This window comes from Galleria mellonella, unplaced genomic scaffold, assembly GCF_026898425.1.
Source record: "Galleria mellonella isolate WM207_F2 unplaced genomic scaffold, CSIRO_AGI_GalMel_v1 utg352, whole genome shotgun sequence".
In the NCBI taxonomy this organism is placed as follows: domain Eukaryota; kingdom Metazoa; phylum Arthropoda; class Insecta; order Lepidoptera; family Pyralidae; genus Galleria; species Galleria mellonella.
The window spans coordinates 5033781-5058883 of record NW_026442084.1 but is presented as its reverse complement, the minus strand read 5'-3'; the positions used below and the strand labels follow the sequence as shown (position 1 = coordinate 5058883).

General features: G+C 35.6%; 1 protein-coding gene across 7 annotated transcripts; it reads right to left on the bottom strand.

The window, feature by feature from the left end:
- Nucleotides 1-369: 369 nt before the first annotated feature.
- LOC113519450 (axoneme-associated protein mst101(2)-like) lies at nucleotides 370-24423 on the bottom strand. 7 transcript variants are annotated; one of them, XM_052897065.1, is made up of 20 exons: nucleotides 24168-24423; nucleotides 23750-23909; nucleotides 23063-23173; nucleotides 21028-21195; nucleotides 17558-18794; nucleotides 16985-17122; nucleotides 15476-15682; nucleotides 13285-13407; nucleotides 12156-12362; nucleotides 11157-11292; nucleotides 10665-10794; nucleotides 9667-10238; nucleotides 8976-9302; nucleotides 8018-8162; nucleotides 6877-7000; nucleotides 5425-5645; nucleotides 4289-4358; nucleotides 4030-4123; nucleotides 3028-3265; nucleotides 370-1818 (listed from the first exon to the last, which is right to left on the bottom strand). In XM_052897065.1, the coding sequence occupies exons 1-20, from the start codon at nucleotides 24249-24251 to the stop codon at nucleotides 1751-1753; spliced, it is 4560 nt and encodes a 1519-aa protein (XP_052753025.1). In that variant the 5' UTR covers nucleotides 24252-24423; the 3' UTR covers nucleotides 370-1750. The 7 variants fall into 7 exon arrangements, with proteins under 7 accessions (XP_052753025.1, XP_052753027.1, XP_052753028.1 ...); XM_052897067.1 differs by having other exon boundaries at nucleotides 5425-5639; XM_052897068.1 differs by having other exon boundaries at nucleotides 8018-8150.
- Nucleotides 24424-25103: the final 680 nt, after the last annotated feature.

The following is a 25103-nucleotide window of genomic DNA, read 5'->3' as shown; positions in this document are numbered from 1 at the left end:
TCCCATCCTTCAAACCGAAACACAGCCACGCAAACAACTGCTTCACGGTTGAAACACGAATGGTAAATCAATACTGCTTCATACCAGAAATAGGCAAGCCAGTATTAGATACCAGATTAATTACATAATGCACTAACCCTTATACATAAATACTAGAACATGGTACAAACCTATTTTATCTGTTAGTGTTTTATCATTGCCTTTTAAATTGAGAATTTAACGCAAAAAGACAAATCACTTCAAAAGCTAAAATACGTTTAAGAGAGATGGACGTTTTTATGAATAAGGGGAACAGTATTAACCCATTATTAAGAGAGAAATAAAAGCACAGATATAATAAAAAAAAAGTTTTATATACATAATGAAATAATACATTTACAATTGAAATAGACGCGACATTACAAATATTACAAACATACTTAGGGGTACATATCACTAAATATAAGATCACGTGATCTCATTCATCACATTGGGAATTGATATTTTGTCTCTAGCATCAGGCATCACTTTTTTACCCAACAATAAAAAAAAATATTAGCACTTAAATGCGCCAGTGAGTAAGTAAATTGAGAAATAATATTATATATTTGATAGTACAAAAACCTTCACAGATGAAGATCAGTCAGTATTTTAAATACACTATCAGGAATGAAATTTTTTTTGCAAGTAAATAGTACCTACATATCTGTTTCTTTATTGCGTTAAGTCCCGATAGTGTGTTTAAAATGTGTTTAAACAACGCGAAAGCTTAAATTAACTACCAGTCAATGAAAATATAAAATTAATACATAAAAATTGAGACCTCTCTCACTATATTGCTCGCGACTATGAGGTGGTCAGTTACATTTTATAAGAGCTTAAAGCTCGGTCGTATGATCTTATTCTTGTAGACATACAAGTATTATACAAGTTGACCAATTGTTTACTTTTAGAGTTAAGTAACACAGATCAGATATGGATATACATTTTTTTTTATTATAACAAAAATTGAGAAATTACAGAAAACATATTCTGTTAACATACAGAAACCACGTAGGTTTACATTAATGCTAAATACATTGAGACAATTCAAGTTGTATTATTTGTATTATCATGCAAGAAGAATTAAAACAGGGATGGGCGGCAGCGTTCCTCTTAAATCATCTCTAAAGCTTAACTGCGATTGCCAATCCGCCTGCCAAGCGTGGCAATTACTGGCAAAACCCCAAAGGGGGAGGCTAATGTTCAGCAGTGGACGTGAAAGGTTGATATGACGATGAGGGTCCATGCGAGGTTGCGCGCGCAGGAAAATTTGTTAATGCCATTCTTTCAAACGTTTTAAGGATTTGTTGAATACTTCAAGTACTCTATTCCCGTAGATTTACGTCAAAATTATTATATTTTAATTTAGGATGGTGCATAAAACAGTTACAATTGGGTTTCTTCAAAAAAGGTATATTACAATTTCTTCAGAGTCGGCAACGCGCACGTGACACCCCCAGTGTTGCAGACACCCATAGGCTATAGTGACCGTTTACCATCAGACGGGCTGTATGCTTGTTTGCCACCTTTGTGATATAAAACAAAAATCGCGAAATTATTAAATTAAAATATTACTTTAAGCGATAAGTTTATAGAAATTGCACCTCAGAATCGGCGCCATTATTGATAATTCTATCAATTAGTCAAAACAGAATAAAGTCCAGAATGTTCGTATAACATATTGTTTTATATAAAAAAAATATATTTACACATTTATATACATGTCACACTAGTGGAAACTGATGAGGCTGGGCGGCGGCTCCGGCGGCATGAATGGAGGCACCGACGTGTTCGGATCTGTAAGGACAAAAAATATTTCAATTATATGATACTTGGTTTCAACCTGAAACGTCATCTGTAATCCGAGTATATGACTGTACCGAAATAATAATTAAATTCATGATCCAAAAAAAAAAAAAAGAATTTTCCAAATCGGTTTACAATTGACGGAGTTATGAGGTAACAGAAAAAAAATGACCGTTTGGTCCCGGCATAGAACAGGCCACCCCTTCCTTTTCCGTGGGTGTCGTATATGGTATAAAAGTAATGAAATAATGAGGCGAAGACTATATCCATCATATTCCATCAGATTACTTGTTCGCCAAAAACAAGTTGCATAAAATATCCTACAAATTTTCAATACAACTATTCACTATTTGCAACGCCACCTTTTAAATTTAAAAGCCAATAAACAAGTTATGTAATTTGAAGAACTGATAAAATCAGATAAGGGGGAGACGAGAAAAGATTCTCGAGTGGCATTTAGCAATGGTACCAGTGACACAGTTTAATTATTGTTAAATGTAAAAAAATAATAAATCAATAATAACGTCATAATCTCCCGAGGGAGAGGCCTGTGTTGCAGTGGACGGCCAACGGCTGATATGATCATAAACGTCATAATAATATTATTGTGTCAATTAATTAATTAACTTTGTTATATTATTCTAATAATTCTCATACTTTACCCAATATTTTGAGTTACTTTTCAATGAGCGAGCCCAAAACAAAATATTTCCTGAGAATAGCCCGTCCAAATATAATGTTATATATCAAACTCACAGAGCAACAGGCGGTTTGATACCATCATCATTACATGATAATTTGGAAGACAACTAGTAACAGGAATATAGTCCTCAGGTAGGCGAGGTTCTTATTTGTCAATCGACTTTACACAGTGAATCTAGATTATCCGAATATTCGATTATCCGGACATATTCTTCACGGCTCTCTAATTACCGATTTAGAAATGGTATTTATTAATTTGGTAAGTATATATTATTATAATCCTTTATCGTTACAGCTCATATTTTTTTTGTATCGTATTCTCTATGTACGGAAATGACGTATTTAAACAACTGAACATAATAAAATAAATATTAAAATATTATTATTGTGTGATTTGACTTTGAAATCGATTATCCGGATTTTCGATTATTCGGAATACCCCTCGCTGTATTTGATTCGTATAATCGAGACTCGAGTTGGTCTGACTTGAGCACTGACCGAACTTGTGGTGCGGGTGCGGCAGCAAGGCGTGCGGCGGCGGCAGCGGCAGCAGCGGCGGCGCGGCGCGGCGGCGCAGCAGGTGCGCGGGCGGCGCGGCGGCGGCGGCGGGCGGCGGCGGCGAGCCGGGCGGCGGCGGCGGCGGCGGCGGCGGCGGCAGCGCGTCCCACAGCGGCACGTGGTCCGGGTGCGACGCCGGGCACGGCCACGCGCACCCGTACCGACGGGCCTTCTTCTTCTGCACACCAACGCACATACATATATATTAGGGAGGGGAAGGGATTGTTAGTAATGGGGAAGTTTTTTTTAATGGATGATAATGAAATGGTAACCCCGTCTACGCTATCGGTATACACTGGTGGGGCACCAGTGAAGGATGATAAGTGAGGATGGAGCAGGCCAGTTAGCCCATCGTGACGACTTCAACAAGAATTCTTCACGGTGGTTTCCAGGGGTAACCACGTAGGGCGTATTACTAGCAATGGGGCTATCAAACTCAATTGCTAACAATCCCTTTCCCCCCGTAATAGGTAAGTTAATCTCCATTGCTATCAATATACTCTATCAGGTCGACCTCCATGCGGTTCCCCCTGGAAACTATCGTGACTAATCACAATGGGCTAACTGACCTATCTTCATCCTCATCCCACATTTACCATTCCATTATCATCCATTAAAACATTACATGTTCATCTTCAAACGACCTCAGTCGTATGACGAAATGCTTCAATATTTTCCGATAGTCGGATTCAATCTTCTCACAATACACATATCACACTAATATTTTAAAGAGATTTTTTTTTATTTATGTTGAATAAACTAAAAAAAAAAAATACTTAACTGATTTCAAAAATTGTTTTACCTATAAAAAGCTACAATAAATAAAATACACTCCATGTAATTCGCTAGTACACACTGTATTTCATTAAAAAAAATGCAAATCTGCAGCAAATTGTAAATATGGCTTGAAAGATAATAAATCACTGAAAACAAGGGGCTTACCTTCTTAATCGGCGGATCCTCTGTGTCTGAATCCTGGCCGGGCTTGTATCCGTCCGCGAAGCTGACACGCTTACCCGATTTCGATAACGTTTTGCTGCAACATACATAGTTCGCCATGTCACATATCTGTATATGTTGTATTGGTATTACTATCCAAAAATACGTGTGGTATAAATATAGAATACTCCATCCTCTCTTTCTATCTCCATTTTGATTTTCATATAAAAAAAAAATCGGAACACCTATCATAAAGACTTACGTATGCAAGATTCCTTTCCCATCTTTATCTGCGTCAGTCTCTGGCATTTCCTTTGCAACGTCGCCCAAAACTGAAATATAGTTTTAATACATAGTTAATAATAAATATAACAATGTTATTTTAGTCTAGGTATATTTAAAAATCTTATTGTACGACATAAAGAAATTCCAACTTCGGTACTATATATATAGTTTCTGGTACTTCGAGCCGGATACATTTTACTTATACACTAGACAGAACTATTGTATATTCAAATGACTGACTAAGTTATTAAGAATATAAGTGCTTAAATTCTATATTACGTTACTTGTTGAAATATTACAAGTTATACGATTTGAAAAAAAGAAACTGTTACCTAATAAAATTCTAACGATAACTACTTACTATAGATATTATCATACCCTTGCAAAAAAAAATACCCAAACTCTAAAAAAGATTCCAAAAAAGAAAGTTTTTTTTATCACGTTTATTTATCATATCAAAAAATCTCTTAAAAAATTTGTTTACAACTATCTGTTCCACGCAATAAACATGGGTAATATTGATACCAATCCGATATCTATATATTGGGTACATTTATAGTACATTGATTGCGAAAAAAAGGTCATTTCGATATCGCCCATATCGGTCGGATATCTATTTTCGAATATGTTAAAAATCTGTTATTCAATATAACTTTTTGGAAAACTTGTATCCTGTAACTTGTATTTTATGTATAAATTATTTGAACAGACTTACAACATATTCGTCATTGGATTAGTATTTTTTTTTTATACAACTTAGAATGGCAAACAAGCTGACGGCCCACCTGATGGAAAATGGTAACCGTCGCCTATAGACATGAGCAGTACCATGGACATAACAGAGTATACTGTTTCGCCCATGATACCCCCATGCGTTGCCATTGCTGAGAACTCAGGTGTTATTCCTCTGTACCCAGTAAACGCACGCCATATCCCACCCTTCAAACCGAAATACAGCCATGCAAACACAACTGCTTCACGGTTGAAACACGAATGGGACAGAGGTAGCCAAGCAATCGACTTTTGTACAAAGTCTCCCTCTAGTAGTAGTATTGCAACTAAAATATATAGATATTGCTATATATTATCATCCCTATCACTCAATACACTGACCTGTATTCTGAAGTGCAAGATGTATCCGTGCGTCGAGGGATCGTCTTCCGGTGGGGCGCTGTTGTTGCTCAGGCTCCGAAGGCGGCTGCTCGGGCTCCGGTGACAGTTCAGGGGCAAGCTGCGGCTCCGGTGCCGGCGCGAAGCAATCTCCATACTGCAGGCGGTCCGCCGCACCGTACATGTCCATGTACGCCTCATCGTAGCTGTATGGGAAACTGGACCTTGGATATTATAATTAAAATACATGCACAACACACATTGGAATAAACTTGAAACCACCACCGGTCCTCCCTCTTTATCTTGGTAATTTGCTTGGTGACTTTGTAAGGGTGATCGATCAACTGACCTGGTGGTCTACCATGAAATGAAATTCCGAATTTTCGGGCTCAATTTCGTGTTTTTGTTCGTACCGAAATCGAGCCAGTAAATGGAGCTTAACATTTCGTTCATCATAAATCCTATCCTAATAGTTCAGGGGAACGATATTTTAACATTTTTAATAATTTCAAACGGCATGTATTATGTAATTTTAACATCAAATTTCTGTTTCGTTCGTCCCCGAAATTTCGGAATTCATTTCATGGTAGGCCTACTGACAACATCCACACCTATCTCTCACTGGTGCTCTAGCAGCGATATATCGACAGTACAAGCGGGGTTACCATTTCATTATCTCTCATAAAACAGAGGCTGGAATCTATTCCGGAGTATTACCTAAAACTTAAATTTGATATTGCATTTTAACCAATGCTAAGGACAAAAAGGAGTTACAACTATTATCAAACGAATATTTCATGTTATTATTTTTACATGAGTCGATAACTGTCTAGTGCTGAACATAGGGTTCCCCATAAAGGGGTTTACTAGTATTTGCTACACTTGGCAAGCAGTTGGCAATCACAGGTTTTGGTGATCTTAAGAAAGACTGCTGCCCCTCCCTCGACCATAAGTTCCCTAAGTAGCCTCTTATGACAACCATGGGGAAAGAAGGAGTGGCCACCCTGTGTTGGAACAACACAGCAATGTTTCAAGCGTTTTACAGTTAATCATATCAATCTTACTTACAATTCTATTCCACTGTATTTGACTTTCAGAAAACAAAGCAAAAATATGCAACTTAGAATGGCAAACAACTCCTTTTTATGCAACTTAGAATGGCAAACAAACTGACTGCCCACCTCATAGAAATTAGTAACCGTCACCTATAGACATGAGCATATACCATGGATATAACTGAGTATACAGTTTCGCCTATGATTGATGAGGACGTTGTTATTCTTCTGTACCCTGTAAATTCACTGCCATATCTGACCCTTCAAGCCGAACACAGCCATGCAAACACAACTGCTTCACAATAGAAACACGAATAGGACAGAGGTGTCCAAACAAACGACTTTTGTACAAAGTCTCCCTCTAGTGTAAGTACGTTGACGTTAAAACTATCCAGCTCACCTAATGGACACATTATCGTGGCGGTTGGCGAGGCTCTCGATGCGGTACACTGGCTCCACGGTCTGGATGGGGAACTGTTCACTGCCGCCTGTCAGTACGATGTTCACTTCACCCGGTTTCAGACCTGATTTCATCATATTATCATCAATCGATATAGATCAATCTCAAATGAAATATAGTTCAGTACACAATTATAGGGGGAAGCGATTGTTAGCGAATCTTTAAAACTACGCAACGGATTTTGAAGAAGTTTTTTTTAATAGATAGAGTGATTCAAGAGGAAGGTTTATATGTAGAATACATGCATAATATTGTAGAAAAACACTGATAAATTTAGAGATTTCTAATGTGATGTCGTAAATAAAAAAAATATTTCCGAAGATATTACAGATTTAAAATGCAGGGACATAGCAGTGTGGCGGTACCGGCCCGGCCGGCGGCGCGTGCCTATAAATAGCGCTAGAAAGCCGCGCTTCGCCCTATAGCACTTTATCATGTTTGTATTGTCTAATGTCATAAAAGCTGTAAACGTTGTTGTTATAAGGACATTCTTTAGTAGGTAGGTATATTTAGTATCAGCATTGCAGCCGTGTGAGGCCGGGGCGGGTCGCTAGTATTATATAGATGTCAACATATTTACACATCGTGCTACATTCCAAGTGTATACATGAGGGTGGGTTAACTGACCTGTCATCTTTCATCCTCACCTATCATCCCTCACTGGTGCCCCGCCAGCGTATACCGTTAGCGTAGGCGGGGTTACCATAACATTATATTTAATTGAAGTACACAATTATGTAGTACAGTAGTATTTTTTATTTTATTAAGAGGGAAAACCTAAAAGTGAAAATGTTTCCCAGTGACTGATTTTTTTTTTATGGGTGAAAATGGTATGGTAATAACCCCGCCTGCGCTAAGGGGATACGCTGGCGGAGCACCAGTGAAGAGTGATCGATGAGAATGAAAACAGGCCAGTTAGCCCATCATGATGAATTCATCAGGAATTTACCATGATAGTTTCCAGGGGGAACCGCGAGGAGGTGGACCTGATTGGGTATATTGCTAGCAATGGGATACTGAGTTTCCTTTACTAACAATCCCTCCCCCCCCCCCCCCAGTGACTGGTTAGTGGAGTACGTACCCCAGCGCGAGGGCCGGTGCGGCGCGGGCGCAGGTCGGTCGCCGGCGCGCCAGTCGCACTTGATCTCGCCGCGGCCGCGCGCGCGCACCACCGTCTCGATGCGCCGCGACTCGTTCGCCGGCGGAGACGCGGCCTGCAAACGTGTCTACGATACCGTCATATTGTATCGATTTACCAGAGGAAGACTTTGTACAAAAGTCGATTACTTTTTTTTTACACAACTTAGAATGGCAAACAAGCTGACGGCCCACCTGATGGAAAGTGGTAACCGTCGCCTATAGGCATGAGCAGTACCATGGATATAACAGAGTATACTGTTTCGTCCACGATACCCCCCATGCGTTGCCATTCCTGAGGACTCAGGTGTTATTCCTCTGTACCCAGTAAATTCACGCCATATCCCACCTCTGTCCCATTCGTGTTTCAACCGTGAAGCAGTTGTGTTTGCATGGCCGTGTTTCGGTTTGAAGGGTGGGATATGGGCGAAACAGTATACTCTGTTATGTCCATGGTACTGCTCATGTCTATAGGCGACGGTTACAACTTTCCATCAGGTGGGCCGTCAGCTTGTTTGCCATTCTAAGTTGTATAAAAAAAATATACTTTGTACACTACCTACACCATCCATATTACCATCCTTACGCACGTCCTATGCAAATAGGTGTCTCAGGGGTCTATTCTGAACCCACTGTTATTTTTAATTTATAACAATAATCTTTTTTTGCTGTTTAGTAAAGAAGTATATTTCTTATTAAATAGTATATAATTTTATAGAAATTTCTAACAAAAAATATCGATCATACGTTAGTGTCGATTACCTAGTAAATGATTTATTTATTTTCATTTTTCAACAATACGTTTATGTTCCTCGGTTTTTTTTAAATACAGTAGAATATCTGAGCCCAAACTGTATAAAGTTTTAATATAAAATTATGAAATGAAAATAGCAGTAGCATACCTGACTGGCAACATCGCTCTGGTACGCCATTGCCAACTGTTCATACATTTCGTAGTTGCCTTGTTCGTAGCTCTCATACTTGTCCTCTTCCAGTTCCAACCCCTTCTGGTACAGCCCCTGACCTTGACTGGCGCTGATGACATCATTAAAACTATAGTTGGAGTTCTGCGACGACGGCCGGAGGTGACTCTCGTCTTTTTCATACGCCGGCGGGTCTTTGACGCTACATACAGACTCTTGTGACGAACACTGGGACGCGTTAGACTCGTCCACGACAGGGATTTGCGAAATAACTTGAGGTACTTCAAAAACTGTTTCTTGGGGTTCCTGTAAGTTTATTGTTATTTTAAGCAATTTCGCCATATCTTTAGGCTAATTTTGAACCAATTTAGATAATTTTTTATAGGGCATTGCCTCTTATCAATTTGTCATGTCTGAAGTCCCTTTTTTGAAATTTCTTTAATTATTTATTATAATAAATCCTTAATAGACAAATCATGATTCAACAATTATTTCATTAACAAAAAAATCCTCACGTTTTGACATACAAGAGTAATGCTTTCAAGACTCGCATAATCACTAACACTTTTGTGTATAATAATAACATATAGTATAATACAATTACAAGAAGTAAAAAATAACAATAAACTAATCTACTTAATTGGTGCAAATGTATATGTTTTAGACTTACATCAATAGTTATTTTTATAGGTTCTGGCAACTGAATGTGTTCTAGATCAAGCTCCAATACAGGCTCGACCTTACTCGCTTCCACAACAGCACTAGGCTCCACAACGGCAGTGTGTGTTTCAGTCGTAACTTCTTCTTCTACAGGCTTCTCTATTTTCTTTTCTATTTCTTTTGTTTCTTCTTTTTCTTGCTTAATGTGTATATTATTCCCCACAAAATCATTTTGCAACTCTTTAACATTAATAATTTCTCTAGGCTTCTGTTTTCTTGGTGAGAACATTCTTTCGTCGTCAGTCAACCTTTCCGTTTTAATATTATTTAGTACATTAACATCAAATAACTCCTCGCTCTGGCTCGATTCAGATGTTGAATGCTTTCTTTTCTTCTCTTTGTTTTTCTTTCTTTGCGCTTCCTTTTTCTTCTTTCTTTTATGGTCAGTGTCCATTTCTGAGCTGCTGTCGCTACTCGATGAGGAACTTGTCGATGTCGATTTAGCACGAGATTTCCTTTTCTTTTGTGCCTTTTTCAGTTTTAGTTCTTTTTTCTTTTTAGCCTTTTTCTCCTTTCTGCTTTCTATGAAACCACATATTTAATGTTATTACACGATTAGAAGGAATTATACAGTATGTTAATTAAAGTAATCCATTCCTTAAAACTAGTGTTAGTATTCATTTATTAAAATTTATTTAATCTTATTGGGTTCCAAAAAATTTTTATTTTTTCTTAAAAAAACCTAAAAAACTAAAGAAATTGTTGAAAAACAAATAACCTGTGTCTATACTAACGACACTATTCAGTACAAGGCATGTACATACCTATTACTGTAGAATAGATTTCGCTAATTAACAACTATATATACCAAATATGATATTAATAGAATTATTAATCACTGAGGCTTAGTTATTTTTAAAAATTGATACCAAAGCTATAAAAATTATATCAAAATTCTTTTTTTCAAATATTTATTTATATAATCGTATTCAAATAAAATATTAATACCCGTTTCTTCATCTTCCGAATCGGACATCTTTTCCAATTTTACCAATTTCCTCTTTTTCTTTTCTTTTAATCTCTTCAAATACTTTTTATTAAAGCGACGTCGTTTGGCGGACTTCGACTTTTTGCTGGCCTTTATGAAAGAAATAAATATATATTTTATCCCGCTTATTTATAAAAACATTGTCTACAGAAAGAGAAAGAATATAGGAAACATTAAGTAAACATTGAAATGTTCTCTTTTTCTGTAAAAGTATTAAAAATATAAAAAATAAAATTACAAAACACTCTTATAGTTGATATAATTTTGTAACAACATCCTACCTGCCATTTTAAATTTTATAAGGGGATATATATATATATATTTTATATATGAGCAGTGAAAATTCTGATAAATAAATATGTCACAAAATCAGACATGACAATAAAATATTTATTCAAAATTAAGTAGAAATAACATTACTTAAATAGCTATTGAAATAAATGACTCCTTACCTTCTTCTTGGATGCCTTCTTCTTCTTGGGAGCAGTTTCATCACTATCAGACAGAGTAGAGATCGTAGAAGATGAAGAATGCTTGCGTTTACGGACTTTCTCTTTTTCCTTTTCCTTTATTATTTTCGTCTTTCTGCTAAAAAAACAACAACATTATACCACGAAAATATAAATTAATTTAATTTCTTTAATTAAAATAATATGTATGACTAGCGGCCCGTCCCGGCTTCGCACAGGTGGACATTTTTACATTTTAAAAAGTGGCCATTAAGGCTGCACACGCGACGGAAGCTTAAAAATGAAGTAACTTCTCCCGTTTTCCCAACATTTCTCTTCACTGCTCTGCTCCTATTGATCGTAGCGTGATGAAAATATACTATAACCTGCCCAGGAGTATGAAGAATACTTGTACCAAGTTTCGTTAAAATCTGTCGAGTAGTTTTTGTTTCTATAACGAACATACAGACCGACAGACAGACAGACAAAAATTTTACTGATTGCATTTTTGGCATTAGTATCGATCACTAATCACGACCTGATAGTTATTTTGGAAATATATTTCATGTACAGAATTGACCTCTCTACAGATTTATTATAAGTATAGATAGATCATCATCTTCCTACCCTTATCCCAATTATTATTTGGAGTCGGCGTAATATGGTTTTATCCATATTACTAAAGGATTTGGCTTATAGTTTTACGACCAGCCGCCTGCCTGACGTCAATCCTCTTTGGGAATATATATATATATATATATATATATATATATATATATATATATATATATATATATATATATATATATATATATATAAATTATAAGTATAGATAGATATCAACACGAAAGTATACCTTAGAAATTTCCAGAGAAATCATAAAAATAAATGTTCAATTTCAGAAACTCTTACATCTTGACGTCATTTAAAAATACATCACTTTTACTATTAGCTTTACAATTACAGGAGGTCAATGGATTATGACGGTGACGGTATACAAACCTTTTCTCCATATCTTCCTCAACATCCGACTCCTGACTCCATCCCTCGCTGCTCAACTTTATCTTTTTAGCTTTTCTCTTTTCTTCCGTCTCAATCTCCTCTTCGCTTTTCTTTTTCTTCCTACTCTCCTGTCGGACAGGTGTCGTGCTTCTAGACGCGTCAGGTTTTGCCTCGGAACTGACTTCTGGCCAAACGGCTTGCATGAATCTGAAATATTAAGTTTAACTCGGATTGTATTTTTTTTTTTTTTGTAATTTTTTTCTTTTAATAAGCAAATAAAGCATAGAGTTTAAAGATAATCTGCGATTGAAACTAGTCGAAGAAACTAGTTTCAGCGAAATAAACTCAACAACAGTTTTACTTGTAAAAACCTATTTTAAGATTAACACGAATTATCTTTCTGATGGTATGACGATATATTGTTTAAGTACCTACAAATTTACACACAAAACATATGTGTTGAAACTAGTTTCATTGCATAATATGGATCTGTATATAAAGCATAACATATATGGTGCAAAACTAATACTTTAAATAACATATATATATATATATATATATATATATATATATATATATATATATATATATATATATATATATATATATATATATATATATATATATATATATATATATATATATATATATAATGTAAGTAACCAAAAGATAAATTATATATATAATATTATTTTTATATAAGTAATATGTTAAAGAAACATTATTTTTCATAATAGTATAAACAGAATAGCACTTAAAACTATACAAAACGACCGACATTTCTGAACACATTATAAAAAAAAAAATATTCTCACAACTCTAAACCCTAATGGGGTAGACAGAGGCATTTGTCGACTGTCGCCGTTATGATGAACGTAACGCTCGACAAACCCACAATTCGCCGAGCAATTGCAATCCTACGTGGCAGGCCGCGTGACTCGACGTTTTGACCAATCTGGGTCGTTGTTAATGTTTTACATTAGCCGAAAGTTAGTAAATTATAAATCAGATATATCCCTTTGCAAAATACTATAATCAAGATTTCGCTATAAAATTTACTACGTATAGTGGCTTTTTCAGGAATGTCTGTCGATATGTTCCGTCCAGTAAGGTCGTAACATAATCTAACCTTTGGTACTCTGTGTCAAGACAAATCTCCTCATTCCTCTGGGGGGTCAGTGACCTCTCTTTGACATTCGATTTAATCGCTGACTCGACACTTTCATTCGTGTCGCATTCATTGCTTTTAGATCTGAACAATTGTAATTATATTTAAATAAATATAACCATTGAGTATTCTGACACTTCCCTATGGTTGACTGGGAGAGAATGCTTTTAGCATTAAGTCCGCCATGTATACATGTATGTACTAATGAATAAATAAATAAATAAATAAAGTTCTTTCCACTATACGATCATCGTAAAGAGTCAAAAAACTTATCAAATTACTGCGTTCTAATACTACTTAACTAGCCGATACCCGCGGATTTGTTTCCGCGGACCTTTTTTTATGCACTTTAGATAATTTTCACCTACAGAGGTGAACCATGGACTGACAGAATACACCATATGTCCCTGATATCTAGCATCCGTTGCCTCTGCTAAGAACTAAGACTTTTTTTTAATGGATGATAATGGAATGGTAACCCCACCCGCGCTATCGGTATAAACCGGCGGGGCACCAGTGAAGGATGATAGGTGAGGATGAAGTAGGTCAGTTAGCCCATCGTGACGAATTCAAAAAGATTTGTTCACGATGGTTTCCAGGGGGAACCACGTGGAGGTCGACCTAATAAGGCATATTGCTAGCAATGGGGCTGTCAAACTCCATTGCTAACCACCCCTTACCCCCCAGAACTAAGACGTTATGTCTTATACCAAGGGTGGCCGACTTGACTAGACCCAAGATCTACTGTTTACTGACGAAACCATGTGCGATCTACCTATTACATACATCTTGAAATCTCAAATGAAACAACATAGTTCAATACACAATTATAGGGGGGAAATGGATTGTTAGTAACGGAGACTAAGAATCCCATTGCTAACAATATACCCAACCACGTCGACCTCCTCGCGGGTCTCCCTGGAAACTATCATGGTCAATTCTTGATGAATTCATCAAGATGGGCTAACTGGCCTGTTTTCATTCTCATCTATCACCCTTCACTGGTGCTCCGTCAGCGTATCCCGTTAGCGCAGGCGGGGTTACCATATAATTTTCACCCATCAAAAAAAAAATACAGAATTATGTAGTTTTATAGTATTTTTTATTAAGAGGGAAAACATAAAACTGAAAATTATTCTTGATAACTACTTATTTATATTAGTGTGAGCATTGCGTCTGAGCATCTACCGCTAGATTAGCAAAATTCTTTTTTCTTTGTCACGATCGACCGGTAGGCCACCCCTTCCTTATACTCTGTAATTTCACCGTCATGCATTCTTCATGCCGCAACACAAAAGGAAGAAGAGAATTGTTAGTAATGGGGTTCAGTGACCCCATTATTAACAATACACCTTAGGTAAGGGTCAGACAATCCACACAGGGTAGCTCGACTCCAGCAGATTCCCATTGGAAATCATCCTGGATATTTCGTGGCTAATTTGTCATGGTGGGTTAACTCACTTAGATTTCACTTTATTTTCACCTATCATCATTGATTGGTACCCCGCCAGCGTATACTACACCAGAGGGAGACTTTGTACATAAGTCGATTGCTTGGGTACCTCTGTCCCATTCGTGTTTCAACCGTGAAGTATTGTGTTTGCATGGCTGTGTTTCGGTTTGAAGAGTGGGATATGGCGTGAATTTACTGGGTACAGAGGAATAACACATGAGTCCTCAGGAATGGCAACGCATGGGGGGTATCATGGGCGAAACAGTATACTCTGTTATGTCCATGGTACTTCTCATGTCTATAGGCGACGGTTACCACTTCCCATCAGGTGGGCCGTCAGCTTGTTTGCCATTCTAAGATGTATAAAAAAAGAAAATACTAATAGCGCAAGCGGAGTTAACATTTTCATCCCTTAAATAAAATGTACTCCAAAGATTTTTTTTTTAAAGATAATAATGGAAAACCTGCGCTGTCGGTATACCTTGACGAGGCACCAGTGAGGGATGAGTGGTGAGGATAAAAGCAAGTCAGCCCATTGTGACAAATTCCACAAGAATTTGTCACGATGGGCTAACTGGGAAAACCGCTTGGAGTCGACCTGATGGGGCATATCGCTAGCAATGAGTCTATTACAACCGCGTTACTAACAATCCCTCCCCTTCCTCCTCCCAAGTAAAATGTTAGTCATCTCCAACCAACCTCTGATACTGCCTGTCTAAGTAAATGTCATTTGTTCTCTGCGGGGTCATTGACCTTTCCTTCTCTTTGGGTTTCCCCTTCGGCAGGTCGATCTGACTGTCCTCGATCTCCCACTCACTTGATAGTTGCAGGCTACTATTGGTTGGAACACAGAAGTCGAATTGAGGGTACCACGTTCGGGCAGTGGGGAATGGAGAATCTGGAATCCTGTGCAAAGTATTTATTTAGGTTAATATTTATTTACACTTTATTGCATCATTTATAAAAATAATAAATACACTTAATTGTAATATAAAGAAATACAAAAGGCGACCTTAGCGTAATCTCTTTCAATTAAGCAATCTTTGGGTAGAGGACATTGAGATAAAAGACAAAGAGTTGGTTACATTATGAGTGTAATATTTTTAAAATTTATGTTCATTTTATTCGCCTAATTTCAATAAAGACAAAGGGTGGACAAGCCTGGATAACATGTCTGCATGGACGTCGGAGATCGATACACGAATTAAATGATGATACAGTAAGCTATGCATTCCAGACTGTATTGGACAGCTCAGAAGAGAGCAGCAGCGAAGTCCTCCACAGCCAACTACAAAGACACTGATCATGGCCACTGATCTCTGACAGCACTTGTTCGAGCTTAATCGAACGGCAACACTAAAAGCCGTCGGTTGGCTTCGGTTTGGGTCGGCTCTGTTCGCCACTTCGTGTCACGCCACCGACGGAACCTTATGCGTATTTTCATTTTATTATTGCTTTAGTAGTAATTGAAATAACTTCAACGAGAATTATAACTGTTTTTTCATTATATCATTATCCTTTACTAGTAAAGGCCTAAACAATACGTACCTATGGTGAAATAATTTCAATGACTGGATAATATTGTAACAAACTCTTGAAGTATTTCTAAAGTAAAAAAAAAGGGTTGTTTCTCTGTCTCTCCTGTTCGCTGTGCCCAACAGGGTCCATAATTGAAGTTGTAATATTATGTAAATAATCACATTATGGAATCCAATAAGAAATAAATAAATAAAACAATTGGTCCTTCGACATAAAGAAGACAACAAATTGGTCTTCAGATAAGAAAAAAATAAGAAACAATTTAACAACAACCGCTATCTCCGCCCCCATCACCGCTCGCACCGACGTCCTTCACGGGCTCTGCGAGCTGCAGCCTACAGTGCGAGGTGAAATGCTGTGACGCATAGTAACTTCCCACCTCCTCTCCCACTGACGAAAGTTTCCGAATGTAGTCGGAAACGATGAACATAGTAAATTTTAAAATTCCCGTTATACTATCTACTAATACTACCAGTAACCTCTGCCGAATTTAGTCGCTTACCTAGTCCCTACCGTGAAAATTTAAAGAAATTTAGCAAAAAAAGTCGTATTTTATTTTAGCACAGCTATTTGTAAATGCGATTATTATCGTTTATTTACGTTCATAATACGGGGATATGCCTAAATTGCTTCTCCATAAAAAAAAAAGTAATTAAAGTTAAGACTCACTGATCACACCCATAGACTCGATCGACGAGTCCCATCTTGCACATTTCCAGTTCATCATAGACAATCGCACGGTCCTTCACACATGCGCACAGTCGCGGATTTTCCGTATACCAGATCTTAGGCACTGTGTGTGTCTCTCTGTGGAACATAAAAAAGTAAAAAATAAATGAATATGCTCATGATTATGATCCCATAAATGTGAAAGTTTGTAAGGATAGATGGATAGATGTTTGTTACTCTTTCACGCAAAAACTACTGAACAGCTTTGAATAAAATTTGGTACACGGGTAGGCTATATCCTAATTTATAGATAGAACTTTATGTACCGATTCACACATGTAAAATTGCGGAGCACAACTATATACTATCACTTATAGCAATGAAATTTCAATTTGACAATTTAAATAATTTGGTGAAAAGACTGTATTCATACTTTTTTCCACATATCTTCCCAATTTTGCACTAATTTTGATAATTCTTTTTGAAATTGCTCATCTCATGTTAATTTTGCCACAACTGAAGTCACTGTCCTTTTGCAGAGCAAAATCTTTAATTATATTGAAAGATACTTACTTATAACATTTATTCTTGTCATGCCTAAACAGTAGGGGTTGACAAATCTTCAATACGAAGCTCCAAGTCTCCAAGGAATCAACTGTAAACCTCGACATTTTATCCCCTGCAGCAACCAAATCCTTCTCTATAGACATCCGATAGCTATCAGACCTGTAACTATCCCGCGATCTGTATCCACTCTCTGTAGACTTATAACCGCTTTCAGATGATCTATAACCATCTGAATAATGACTTTGCTGACTAGTCAGATCCCTCATTTTATCATCTAATTCAGGAGTCACAGATCCCTGACTCGGGTCTTCCTGCAAGTCACTCCTCGGCGGAGACATATCGTATTCTACTAGCCCTTTATCTTGACTAACGTCACTCATATCTTCCTGTTTTATTTCATTTATAATCGACTCTAAAAACTCATCGTTGTTGTCAATTGACACATCTTTGGATAGTTCATCATAATCTGCCTTCAAAACTGGAGATTCGTACTTTGAATCTTTCTCAGCAATTGGTTGATCATATTCGTCATTTGCATCTAAAATTTCGTCATCATTCGGGTCAATTTCAAATTTAAAAGAATCATTAACTGGTTTAAGCCTTTCCATTTTAACAGGTTTAAGCAACGGACTATCTGTCAATACAATTTTATCACATTCTTTTACCATATTTGTTTCTTTTGTTTGTTCAATTGGCGGTTTACTTTCTTTTGCTGATTTAGCAGCCTTATCTATTACTTTAGGGCTCGAACTATTCGTCTTATCTTCAGTATCTAAAGACCAACTATCACAAACTAAATAATCACTTAAGTTGACATCAGTTTCTTTTATTTCTTTTTCATACTTATCATTTTTCTTGTTGTCTTCTTTTCTATGATCTCTATCTTTTTCCTTACTCTTACTTTTATATTTACCTCTATCATCCTTATGTCTATCTCTGTCGTCCTTATATCTATCCCTATCATCTTTATACCTGTCTCTGTCATCCTTATATCTATCTCTGTCATCCTTCCGATAATCGGAATGTCTTCTACTATCATATCTACTACTTTTTTTCATATCTCTCTTATCAATTGTACTTTGACGATGGTCATCTTGTTTCTTTTCGGAGTCTGGCGCATCTTTTTTGCGTTGGAAAGGATTATCGTAATCTGGTAAAAATTTCTGGATATCAAATTTAAATTTCTTACCCTCTGCTCTAGCCTTTTTAGCCTCGCGAATTAATTCGTCTACTTTCGCTGGATCTAAAATATATAATTAAATCTTAATTAATATGTATAATGAGCGCAAGAGCAATTTTAAATTAGGTAGAGAAATATAGATTATGGTTTATAAGGATTTAAATTTATATTGGATTTAAAGCAATTGTTTAAGTAAATTACGATAATTTACCTTAGTTATCTTGAGGTTTTGACCAGATTACACCGGCCGTGGTCACGTATCATATATAATCATAGTTTACGTAAACGATTACGTTAATTTCCGTCTCTTATAAACCATAAACTATGCAACGTGAAAGTAAAAACCTAACATTGATTATTTTTACAATTAAATTACTTTTACAAGTAATTCTTGTCTAACAACACCTACTTAAAAAGTGCTTTTAAATATACAACATAATGACAATATTTTATTACTAATTTTTACTTATATTAACGCTATCTACGTCTAAAATTTACTACTCTATAATTAACTAAAAATCCTTAACCTAATACTGATTAACTGCTTCAATCTATTTTAGAATAAATAGTTGTTTAAAATCATTATCTTATTATCTCTACATTTATAATTCTTAGTTTCTATTTTACTCTAATTATTAACTAGAGGTTACAATTACAGTTCAAAACTATGCGTAAAGTAAAAATACTGTGTACAATCAGCAAAATAATATTTCATTATCTATTAATTAATATTATAAAGACGAATTATTTTATAATGTATAAACACAAAAAACACCTAACCAATTTTAAAAATTCTTACACCTATGGATAACTACCTTATCAACTAGTAAAATTGACTGGATTTAATTTTCAAAAAGACCGTGCGAAGTTGGGTATTGCAGCTTGTTCCTAGTTTACCAGAGGGAGACTTTGTACAAAAGTCGATTGATTGGGTACCTCTGTCCCATTCGTGTTTCAACCGTGAAGCAGTTGTGTTTGCATGGCTGTGTTTCGGTTTGAAAGGTGGGGTATGGCATGAATTTACTGGGTCAGGAATAACACCCGAGTCCTGAGGAATGGCAACGCGTGGGGGGTATCATGGGCGAAACTGTATGCTCTGTTATGTCCATGGTACTGCTCATGTCTAAAGGCGACGGTTACCACTATCCATCAGGTGGGCCGTCAGCTTGTTTGCCATTCTAAGTTGTATATAAAAAAAAATTGTTTCTGATCATCGGTGAATAAATTACTGATTTTATAATTATATTGCTGACTGTGCAAGAACAACTATGCACAACTAAAAAGCGATAAGAAAACAATCTCTTTCCCAGACTCACTAGCGAAGTCGCTGTTGGCTCGGTGAATAGATATGTGCGGGGAAGGCGGGCGGCACAACTGCAGTGCGGGGCACGGACGGAAGCTAAGGACTGCTACAAGCGGTCGAGGCAAACGTAAACTTAGTCATTGTCCTTTAACGCCTCAAGACCAGATCAGCATAATTTTTAATGGTTGAGAATGGAATAGTAACCCGGCCTGCGCTATTGGTATACGCTGACGAGTGTGAGCGACGAAACTTGAGGATGAAAGCAGTTCAGTTAGTCTATAGTGCAAATTCAATAATTAATAGTCGCTAAGCATGACTTAGATGCTAGTCTGATGTTGGACGTTGGACTTTGACCATAAAGCGAAAATAAAATAGGAAAACCAGTAACATGTCCTATATAATTTGTTTATTTACTATACTCTTTATTACACCAAAACATAAAAATATATAATATAATGACAATTAGAAGGTTCAATATAAAATTTTTGCATATTTACATCGAAATTATTCTAAAACATTTATAATATTTTTTTATAATTTTGAAATAATACACATTGCCTGTGCATTATTAACAGAAAAATAAAAGAAACTAAGTTTCCACTAAAAACTCATTTAACAAATGAGACAAAATCTTGTGTATATATATAACCAGGATATTGCCTTAATATATATATAGCCCCGTATATACAGCTGTTTATAACACTTTTAGTAGATTAATATTAATGATCCAATAGTTTAATGCAACATGGAAGAGAAAACAAACTCACAGGCCTTCCTTTCATCTATACCATAATATGTTTACTACAACCCAGTTATTACATTTTTCCACTTATTTACACTATAAACCATTGTCTGCTTTGTCTATGGGTAAAACAAAGCATTTATTTTACAAAACATACCTTTATCTTTTGTGCTGCGTATGTTAAAGTTATACAAATAAAAAAAAAATCAACTCTAGGTAAAAAAAAGTATAAAAAACATGTAGATACATACCTAAGAATGATTTTATTGGTGGCATGGCCTTTGTAGGCATTGCTTTCTCATTGCTCGACGTTGGACATATGAGACCTAGTGGTATCCCTAAATCTACCAGTTCCATCTTACGTTTCATATCTTCTATCTCTGCCACATTCTTTTTCTGCAGCTCTAAATAGGATGTATCTGTAACAGATTTATTACAATGCTATTACAAACACTCAACTTTGTTTATACATTTAGCATATTTGCTTTAAATTATCTAATTAATAAAGATAGCAGACTGAGAGCTCATAATATGATCGGGCCAAGATCCAATATTTTGTGTCAATTTAAAGATATCACATAAAAGAAGTCTGTGTGATTCCAGTATAGAATAGGCCACCCTTTGCTTTCCTGTGTGTGTCATAAAAGGTGACTAAAGGAACTTAATGGTAGAGGAATGGACAGCAGTGTCCCTCTTAAAACATCTCTAAAGGCCTAGCTGTAGTCACCAACTTACTTACAAAGCATGAAACTACTGGCAAACTCCCCTTATGAGGAAGGCTTATGTTCTGCAGTAGCCAGTTAATGGCTGAAATAAATTAAATGATATAAAAATAATCCACAATGGTAGTAAATCACACAACTGACAGAAAATCAAATCAAAATCTTTATTTAATGAAATATTATAGTATTACAGTAACTATGAATATAATAAAAATATTAATCATATAAATGGAACAGTATGGTCGCTTTGTAATACCTGTGAAGATACCAAGAAGCTTTTAGACAGAATTTGGACAACTGTACTAGCCACAACAACACCACAACAGCCCCAATGAGATGCTTAGTGTGCAAATAAGTGTCCTCTTGTATTCTATGTGTCAGTGTTTTTCTAGAACTACCCTCAATCTGATAACATTTTATGGAAAAAAGGTATTATTATGTAGGGTACTAAAATACAGTTTGTCATAATGTGTAACATGTCAAAAGTCATGATTAATTTATGCTGTTTCTCATTTGATTTATATTTTTTCTTTTTTCTTTTTCTAATCCGCTCATTAGCAATCTGTTCCTTATAGAACAATAGTCTGTCAATCCATTAATCATGTCTCTGTGGAACTTTCATTCCTCGTCATGTCTTTTTAAATTAAGAGAAATAATCTCTTTGTGATGATTTATAATAAGCCCAATTTACATTACAAATAATACATTAGAAAATACATAACCTTGTAAGTTCTCATTTGATATTAAAATCCTATGTTAAGCAAGAATACAAACAAAACAGAAACTACATATTATTATTTATGTGACTACTAGCTATTTCCCACAGCTTCGCCCGCGTGAATCGATATATTAATTGTTCTGTATATTAATATATTCCTATCCGTGTACCAAATTTCATTCAAATCTGTTCAGTAGTTTTTGTGTAAATGTGTAACAAACATCTATACAATCCTATAAACTTACTCATTATTAATTGTAATAGAATATAGTTTATATATAAAGAAATATATTTTTAGCTTCACTATAAGCAACAAATCATTTGTTACTTTGATTTTTTAAATACTTACTATATTAAGTTCCATCAACAATTAATTCTACTTACTTGTAATGGCGTGTTAAGTTCCATTTATTTACAATATATATTATATCAACAAGGCGAAAGTTTACAATTATCTTTGATACTTCCTAATATAATGCTGTTCCTAAGTGATTCATACATATTCTTTTGTGGTAGTTATTGGTTTTTTAATGGGTGATGATGATATGGTAACCCTGTCTGCGCTATCAGTATACACTGGTGGAGCACCAGTGATAGATGACTAATGAGGATGAAAGCAGGTTAGTTAGCCCATCCTGACGAATTCAACTAGAATTAGCCACGATGGTTTCCAGGGGGAACCACATGGAGGTCGACCTGACAGGGTATATTGCTAGTAATGGGGTTATTTGAGCCTATTACTAACAATCCCTTTCTCCCCCCCCCTGGTAGTTATTGGTTTCACAAATTATATAAAAAGTTTTTTATTACCTGATTAAAATAAATAAATAAATAAACTTTTCTTACCATAATAGGAGCCAGGTCTTGGTGGTTTGGGTGGTTTTTTCACATCAGGCTCTGGTTCTGGTTTAGGGGTCACCTTCACACTACTCAACTTGCCTATTAGAACTGTGGTGTCTAAAAAAAGAAATTTTTTAATTCCTTTGATTCTAATTTTTAATCACATTATCAAAGCTAACATATTAATGAATTATGCAGTAAAGAGGCGTCTGGAGAAAGATTATGCTATTACATCAAAGATGAGCATATTTATTTTATTTCTTTTTAAAACAAACTTATATATTTATAAATTGTAAGTTACATTTGTTTGAAAAGAGCAATTGGTGAATTTCTTGTTTACTATTATCAACTGAAATTGCACTCCATTAGGAGTGCAATTTCAGTTGATAATATCTATGCATGTGCATATCATGTGCAGTTCCGGCATAGAATGGGTCATCCCATCCTTTCCCATGGGTGTTGTAAAAGACGACTAAGGAAACTTTATGGTTGAGGGATAGATAGAAGTGTCCCGTTTAAAACATCACCAAAGCCTAACTGCGGTTGCTAACCTGCCTGTCAAACATGGTCTGGCAGTAAACAGTTAATAGCCAATATGGTGATAATATAAGCACTTGCAATGTCAAACAAGCTAATGTCAACTTATTTGCAACTCCAAACTATATATATATTCCTTAAAACAAAATAACATACTCCCACTGGTGACAGTTTTGGGCACAGCTACTGGTGGAATTGCAGCCTTTAACTCTTTCTTCTGAATGGAGAATGCACGCAACTTCTTTTTTGCATTGATAATGGGCTTGCGGCTCGAGGGGCTTGCCATTGGTGACGATTTTACATGTAACTTTATTGGCTGAAAAAATAATTCAATTAAAAAATATATTTTGTTCAGAGAAGAAAAAACCTTTTAAAATAATAATGTAATTATTATAAAAATATAAATATTAAGTTTGTCAATATTCCTCACAAGTTCTGACGAATAACAAGGACAATATGGTGACTCTATGCAAGAATATGAACGGGGAATAAAAGAAGAAAATTCTTTTTTAACTGTTGGCCGTAATTGATTCTAGATTAGATATGATCTTGAAAGTATGGATAAAAATCTCACCTCAATCCCAGAAATACCAGGAGGCGCCGGTATAGCACAATCCTGGGAATCTGGTTTAACTTGATTATTATCGGACGAATCCATTTTTATGGACTTATTGGTTTTATTTGGAAAATCTTTTTCATTATTTAGTAAAAACAATTGCTACATTGGGTATTGTTGTCATATTATAGGCATTATTTTTTTAAAAATACAAAATATATAATAAAATTAAAAGATATAATCACACTTTTTATTTAATAATATATTTTATGACTTTGGATACAAGTTATAACGTGACAAATTCATTATGAAAAGACATGAGCGTAGAAAGAGGTAAGTACTATTCTTAGTCTATGACTGTTACGATTTTAAAGGGAACCGTGTCAAGTTCGACTTCATAGGATATATTATTAACACGTAGTACATTATAAACTAAGTTATTAACAATGAGGCTAATAAGTTTTATTATTAACGATTCTTTCTCTGTTTTGGATTTTCCATAGATATTGGAATTGTATTTCATCTGTGAGCTTTTCGAGCAGAGGACTATGATAAAAATTCTCTAACATTACACATCATATAATTATAAATAAATAGGTTCAATGTAATGTACAAGAAACCTACTTTACGGGTTTCGAATAGTTGTACTGTTTGAAATAGTCAGTCTCTGACCATAAATAGTAACAGTTGTACTCTTGAATACAATTGTTTGTATTGTGCAACAATTGAAACTGTAGCCATAGTGCAATTATAGGAAGCATATTGAATCGCTATATCACCAATATCGCCATAGGCAATTCAATTATAGGTGTCTTCTTTTTACAAAATTAAATAATAGATACTTCGTAATCTGTGATCAGTTTTTGAAAAATGTTTACCTACCCACTGAACTAAGGACTGAATTCTTCGTTTCGATAGAAGTTGATATTTAAATAAAAACAAAAATAGCTATAA